Source organism: Papilio polytes, unplaced genomic scaffold (assembly GCF_000836215.1).
Source record: "Papilio polytes unplaced genomic scaffold, Ppol_1.0 DF821733.1, whole genome shotgun sequence".
Lineage (NCBI taxonomy): Eukaryota > Metazoa > Arthropoda > Insecta > Lepidoptera > Papilionidae > Papilio > Papilio polytes.
Window position 1 is genome coordinate 54,103 of NW_013527471.1, and position 7,967 is coordinate 62,069.

The 7,967-nt window shown below is 36.7% G+C and overlaps 1 protein-coding gene across 1 annotated transcript in view; it reads left to right on the forward strand.

Moving 5' to 3' along the window:
• The window catches only part of LOC106108196, an 84,553-nt gene that overhangs the window by 39,670 nt on the left and 36,916 nt on the right, over window positions 1-7,967 (forward strand). The window contains 12 exon segments of the mRNA XM_013289294.1: window positions 5-87; window positions 1,163-1,363; window positions 1,807-1,968; window positions 2,458-2,560; window positions 3,016-3,123; window positions 3,668-3,811; window positions 4,305-4,410; window positions 4,801-4,917; window positions 5,577-5,734; window positions 6,197-6,328; window positions 6,729-6,841; window positions 7,458-7,599. Coding sequence (XP_013144748.1) covers window positions 5-87; window positions 1,163-1,363; window positions 1,807-1,968; window positions 2,458-2,560; window positions 3,016-3,123; window positions 3,668-3,811; window positions 4,305-4,410; window positions 4,801-4,917; window positions 5,577-5,734; window positions 6,197-6,328; window positions 6,729-6,841; window positions 7,458-7,599 — 1,569 coding nt within the window.

Below are 7,967 nucleotides of genomic sequence, written 5' to 3' on the forward strand. Positions count from 1 at the left end.
GGAGGCCGCGCTGCTGCACTGCCAGGGTCTGCAGGATGCTGCGGAGGCGCAGGCCAACTGGCTCGCACAGGCTGAGAATGCTTTCAAGTCAGTATTGTTAATAGCAAAATTTACAATATCTTTATTGACAAATGCTAATTCATTCTTTATACAATTAAATGAAAGAAATAGATTTTAAATAAGCATATTTTTCGTTTATCGAATACTCTATTTAAAATGATGACTGGAATGAACTTATTTTTTTCTCTATTGCCAAGTTCACACTTAACCAGTACAGTTGGACAGTACAGGCCACGTATAGATTATATTTACCTCGCGCCAGTTTATGTTTATATTATGGCAGTTTTTAAACGCTACTATACTGACTAAGTGCGAACCAGGCATAACTATATTCATGTGACAACTTTTGCCATCTAAAATTTGTACTCGTAAAGTATGTCGTATGTTTGCAAAGAAAGTATATATAGATTCTATGAAAGCGGATATGCTTAAGAAGGGAGTGGATTCAGAGATAGATATGTATGGAGCAGCGCATATTGTGCCCTTGTAGGGACAAGGACAAGTGGATAATATTTGCGTTAAATAATATTTTAGCAACTAACAACGAATTTTAATTAATAAAAGAATTACAAGATGGCGAACAGCTTTATTATTTGATTGGACACAAAATCTATCTGTTTTAAAGTAATTTTACCAACCAACCACTAATTACCATTACAACCTTAAAATGTATCGAACATTTTGACACGACTTGATGCTACCAGCCAGTGAGCGAATGCCCGACTTTCAAAGATGGCCTTTAACTAATGTCGAAAATGATGCCACACTAAAAATGTCTATTATTTATACTATTATAATAAAGCGTGAACACACAATTCTTTGTTGCCTTACGAATACACTTACGTCACGCTTTAGGCTATATATTTTCACGCCATTAAACTTAGGGGGAAAATATTTTGGATAAAGACCCTAATGTGGGAAAGAGACCTTAAGTTGCTGCCAACTTCAAGGAAGCAAGATTGCCAAGGTTTGTCATGTCATGTCGTTTTGACATTTACTATTGATAATTTGACAAATGTAAACAATAAAATAAAATTATCACAAATTCATGCGGACGAAGCCGTATGGGAACAGCTAGTTCCTTATAATGCAATTATTCCAGGAGTCAACAGAAGGCCGCGTCGTTAATCCGCGAGCGGCTCGACGAGCAAGTTCGCGAGCAACGCCTCGCGCACAACGAGGCGGAGGCTCGGCGCGCCACGCTCGCGCAGCTGCTGGCGGGCGCGCGCGACGCCGCACGAGCGCCCTCCAACGCCAGGATCGCTAAGAAACTCGAACAAAGGGCTGAAGATATTTATGCCAGGTATAAATGTTTCTACCTACTTAGTTTTCCAATAACTGTAACTAGCTTTCGCCCGCGACTTTGTCCGCGTAGTAAAAACAACGGTGAGTAGTTTTTGTGTTCTTTCAGACTATCCTCTCTATGACGAATTTCATCGAGATCAGTTCAGCTGGCTACAAATTTTAACAAACATCCATCCATCCATCCATCCAAACTTTTGCATTTATAATATTAGTAAGATTAATAAGATATCACTGTGAGTGTAACGCGTCATTTTTTGAGTTTTTTGGGAATACACAAGAATACAAATCTGTATAATATTAGTGTTATATTTAAGTGTCATAGCTTTTTTATAATTTCAAACGATAAATTTTCCTTCTTTTTTCATTTATTATATTCTGAAATACTAAAGGTCTGTTAAGAATTTTCCAGAAGTTATTTTACCAATATATGTGTATTTCCAGATACGAGAAGTTAGTAGAGAGGTCCAGCAAGCGTGGTCAATTCCTAGAGGAAGTGAGTTCAGAGTTGTCTCGCTTCGCGCAGCAAGCAGCTAAGCTGGAGGCGGCGCACGCGCAGCTGCTGGACATGGGAGACACACGGATACACGAACTGATCGCTGCTAGGTATGTAAAATATTGACTAGCTGTTACCGTGCGGCTTCGTCCGCATGGAAATATTAAAAACTTTATTTTTTTGCTTACATTTTGTCAAATTCTCGAAGCAAATGTCAAAATTACCATTACCAATAAACCTTGCCTCCGTAATGTTGGCAGCTTGTAGTTTATGGTCCCTTACGTGAAGGTTTTTTTCTAATATGTTTACCCCCTAAGTTTAATAGCGTGAAAATATGTAGCCTAAAGCATGTCGTAAATGTAGGGCTTTTTATTAAAGAAATTATTATTCAAAAATATGCTGTGGCTGTGATTGCTGACATCTTACGCCAAAAAGTAGCTTCTTCTCTTCGCTTTTTCAGCGAATTTGTCCAGATGAAGCCAACATATCAAAAAAATGACTACAGCTTTATACAATCTTGTTTCTTTTGTAAATTACCTAGGGCTGTTTTTTACGTGTTTTCTCTTATTGAATTTGTTCTAAATTATTTTGTTTTTTAGGGACAAACAAATGCCATTATTGGAGGAATGTCTACGTAACGGGAAACAACTGCTGGCAAAGAAAGATGTCACCGACACGCATGTTGTACGTGACAGGATTAAGGTAAATAATAAGAAATATATACTTACTAGCTGTTGCCCGCGACATCGTCCGCGTGGTATTAGAAAACATACGAACTGTATAAATAACAAAAAGCTACGTATCCCTCGGGAACCGGACATTTCTCGGGGATGAACTTTATCCCATGTGTACACCAGACTTTGTTTTATATCTGTGCCAAATTTCAATAAGATATGTTGAACCGTTGCAGAATGATCAAGTAAACATTAAAAAACTAAATTAATGAATCCCACGGGAACCATAACTATTATCGGGATAAAAAGTAGCCTATGTGTTCTTCCAGATTATGCTCTAAACCTGTGCCAAATTTCATGGAGATACGTTCAGTCGTTTAGGCTACAAACGCTAACAAATCCATCCATCCGTCGTAACTTCATTTTTAATAACTTCTAGCAATAGTTGTAAAAATATTCTCAATCTTACATTTGTTCTTTTAGGGTCTAGAGAACCAGTGGCGAGACTTCAATACCAATTTGGAAGAGAAACAGAAATTGTCTAAGCAGAGAGCTGATCACCTGAATCAATACGAGACCTTGAGAATACAGGTAACAAAATCACACATAAAGTATTAAACATATTGCTATTTCAACTTCAAAGATAATGTTACTGTTTTAAATAAATAAATATGAAATTTGTATCGAGTTACATTTAATGTATTTGTTGTAAGGCATCCGGCTCGAAGGACCAATTCCAATAGTAAAATTAACGAATTTCAAACAAAAAATATGTTATATATGCATTGTTAAACTGTTTAAGTAACAATTAAGTTGTAACGTGGGCTTTCACTGCTTTAACTGAAGAAAATGATTGCCAATTCTTTTCCTTTAAAAATACTGAAATAACATTGTGTATTGACAGTAGAAATTGACAATTACACTTTGAAGTTATCAATCTATGTTGTAAAGTAAAGTGAACAGTGTCACAAAATAAAATTTAAATATATAGGGACACCTATTGGTAATTTATATATATACAATTAATATTGACATGTTTTGAGGTTATATTAAATGTCTCAAATGAAGTGTCTAGTATGCTTCCTCTATATGATTTTAATCTGTTTTATTTTCTGACTTGATTATTTTCTTGCAGGTGGTAGAGTGGCTGCACGTGATGGAGGAGCGCGTGTCGCGGCTGCAGCCGGTGGCCGTGGACCTCGAGCTCGTGAAGGTGCAGCACGAGGAGTTGCGACCTTTGACCAAGGAGTATAGAGATTTCTCTATTAATATTGACAAAGTGAGTATTACAGTTAGTTTTTGCAGGACTTTTATCTGTGTGATTGACTAAAAAAATTTCTAAATTATTAAAAATACCTGAAAATCGGTGAAGATAAAAACTAAATTAACTATTAGACTATTGTTTAATTTTAAAATGACCTAATTTGCGATTTGGTCGTTGCAACTATCTTTATTTTAACGTATACTAAATGCCACTTGTCCACCCCCTTGTAACTAAACTAACTAAACTGTACTGTGCTAGTCGAGACCTTTAATTTAATACCCAAATAAAGTAGGAATGTTATATTGTTTATAATCTCTCTCTCTCTCTCTCTCTCTCTCTCTCTCTCTCTCTCTCTCTCTCTCTCTCCCTCTCCCTCACCTGTATCCCATATGGTAGTGGGGTCAGCTTACTTGGTCAATCTCCACTTCGCTCTATCTAAGTCATTCTGCTTCGAAACTTGGTACAGTTGATTTTTTTATATTGTTAAATATTATTTGTTATGTGTTAGGTGAACGAGGCGGGTGCGTTGTACGAGAACTTGTCCCGCGGCGAGCGCGCCGACAGCCCGCACCGCCGCCGCCAGATATACAGCCCTACTAAACGACAAACACCTAGTAAGTATACATTGTTACACCTTTTATAATATTAGTAATAGTTAATTTAGTCTTGGTCTAGTGGGGGGGGGGCAACTACAATTTGTATGGTCTTATTCGTGGTAGTTTTTACATTTTTATGGTCTCTTGGGGGGACTGTCCCCTCTATCCCCCTGGTGATACCCATGTTTTCTTTAATCTGGTTTTAAATTAATTCTCCCTTGTTGCATTCTTTATTGCTCGACTGAATAGACTTCTCTTTTCGTAAACGACTGAATCGATTTTGATGAATGATTTGACATTTCATACCGATTCTTCACCTGTGTTTTTTTTTATTGATTTGTTTCTATTTTATGTTATTTTATTTATTTGTCTATGTATGACGGTTTTAAATATGTAATGTTCTTGCAGCTCGTTCCCTGGACGCAAGATCTCCATCTCCCAGCAAAGGTCACATGGTGAGCCCCGGCTCCGCCTCCAGCGGCTTCTCCAGTAGACGCTCAAGTCAAGATGGCTTCCATCTAGAAGGTATACTATCTCTCATCTAAAATAATATTATAAAAAGAAAAAGTTTGTAATTTTGGGTATTTAAGTATTTGAATAACACAAAAACTATTGGACCAATATCAATAATTCCTACACCATTAAAAAGCTATGTTATCACTGAGTAATAAAGCCTATTTTTTTTTTAAATTCCACGCAGACGTAATCGTGAGCAACAACTAGTTTTGTATAGTTATAAATAAAAATGTCGATTAATATCGAAAAACCGCATTAACTATACTTTATACTAATATAATAAAGCGTAAACACACACTTCTGTGTTGCCTAAGATGTAAGCAATCACAAAAAACAATATTTTCGAATAATTCTTTTTTTATTAAAAAGCCCTACACTGACGTCACGCTTTAGGTTATATATTTTCACGCCGTTAAACTTATGGGTAAATATTTTGGATAAAAACCCTAATGTGGGAAAGAGACCATAAGTTGTTGCCAACATCAAGGAAGCAAGGTTGTCATGGTTTGACAACATGTCATGTCGTTTTGACATTTGCAATTGATAATTTGACAAAATATGAATAATAAAATGAATTTTTTATAATTTTATGCAGGTGCATAGGAACAGCTAGTTGTTAATAATAATAGCGTTAGTACTGATTTTCAATTTATTTATGTTGTTTTCAGAACTTTCTCCAGTACAGCAGCAGCTGTCGGACATCAACAACCGCTACGGCCTGATCGGCAGCAAGCTGTCGGACCGCCAAGCTGAAATAGACTCTATCAGAGACGAAATAAGGAAGCATTTGGATAACTTCCGAGCTCTTAACAACTTCCTTGATAAGGTTAGCCTTTCAAAACTTCATTTTATTTTTGCAAATAAAATCGTCGACCAAATATATATTTTTTCTGAGTTGATTTAATTCTCAAAAAGTTATGTCAATTTGTTTCTACAATCATACTTTATATTAATATTATAAATACGAAATTTTGGATGGATGGATGTATGGATATTTATTACAACATCTATGTAGAATATAGTCTGAAAAAAAAATACTTAGACTCTTGCCACAATTGGAATCCTTTTCATATTTTAATATTATAAATGTAAAAGTTTAGATAGATGGATGGATGGATGTTTGTTACAGTTTGTAGCCTAAACGGCTGAACGGATTACGATGAAATTTGGTATAAATGTAGAGGGCAGTCTGGAAGAACACATAGACTACTTACTCTTGTTTTTTTTTTATTCCACGGAGTGTCGGGTGAAAGCTAGTAAGAAAATAAATAAATATTTGTTTTTCTAGGTACAAAGACAATTACCGAAGGAGTCGGTACCCAACAGTAAGGATGAGGCGGACAAGACCATCAAGCAGGCGAGAGCTGTCCTCGAGGAAATGTATGAAAAACAGAGTCTATTGGACTCTACTAAAACACAGGTAAATAACATCGTTAATAAGGTCGAAATCTACGTAACTATCTCTATCATACATCATCTCTGTCATCACTCCCTTCTTGATCATGTCTCCTTTCACGCAATATATCCATCTCTTTCTAGGTCTACCTCTACCGGTATATCTCCACACTCATAACCTTTTTTCCTTGTAAAAATTTCCTTGTAACATGCAATTCATCCCTCCTCACAATATGCCCCCATGCTAATCTTTTACTCCTTACCTTCTCTACCACTAGTGCTACTCTCGAACTTCCTCTAATACTCATTTCGTATCATATCCATTGACGTGACGTTTATGCCGATAATATAGAGTTGCGCTAATTCTACAGCACGGTACTAATTTTGTTCCTAACAATATATTTTATGTATGTCTGTGTGTTCAGATCCTGTCGCTGCTGAAGCGCAAGCAGAGCGCGGCGGGCGCAGACAGGCTGCACGACGAGCTGCAGGACACCGCCTCGCGCTGGAAGTCCCTACACGACGCCTTCAAGGACAAGTAACATATTACCAATCATACTAATATTATAAATGCGAAAGTTTAGATAGATGTTTGTTAAAATTTGTACCTAAACTGTTGAACGGATTTCGATGAAATTTAGTACGGGTGTAGAGGATAGTCTGGAAGAACACATAGGCTACCCACTTTTGTTCTATTTAATTCCACGCGGACGGAGTCGCGGGTGAATGCTAGTTTACTTATAAATAAAAGTAACACACGTCTTATTAATTACTGTAGCTAACATTTTGTAAACATTAAGAAAATTACACGAATAGATGTTAATAATTTGTGTATGGAAAAATCGTTTTTAAGATTAGGATTTATGGTCGAAATTCAAACACTAGAAATAAATACAAAAGTATCAAAGAATGTGTGTCGAAGTTCAAAATTTAATTATCCCCCTTCCTACATTTGTCTTTTCATGGCAAGGGTAAAAGAACTCTGTAGAGGAAAAGACATATAGAAGGGTAATATCCACTTACCTCTTTTTTGGACCATTTAAAGCATCGACAACATTTCAACTTTTGGCAGACTTATGCAGTGATCATTTTAGCGAAGTCAGTCAGTTGCTTATTTATTGCTTTTTACTAAGAAAAATCTCATTCTTCTTCAGGATCCGTCTAATGGAGGAGATGAAGGACTTCCACGACACCTACAACAACCTGTCGCAGTGGCTGAGCGCTAAAGACCGCATGATGGCCGCCCTCGGACCCATCTCCTCCGACTCCAGGATGGTGCAGACTCAAGTGCAGCAGGTTGGTCTCTCAAGTGCAACTCTGAGGTCTAGAAGAAGCGAGCATACTGCTAATAAATTAATATAAAATTTGTACCACTCTGCTATTTCAAAATTATACTGTTTTTTATAATTTCTACAATAATTCATTTAATAAAAATATTATTTAGGTAGCATTTGTAAAACACTGTATTTTCCGTTCTGTAAAAAAGTACTCTATATTGTTTCAATCTAAAGCATAGATTTTAACGATATAAATGCAAGAGGGAAGGGAAAGTTGATTCGACGGAGAAAAGAGGCATAGGAAGGGGAAGTATCCTTCTATGCGTCCCTTCCGTCGTTCAAAGGCAACGCATCTGCATTTACAGATGTCTACGGGTCGCTTCGCTA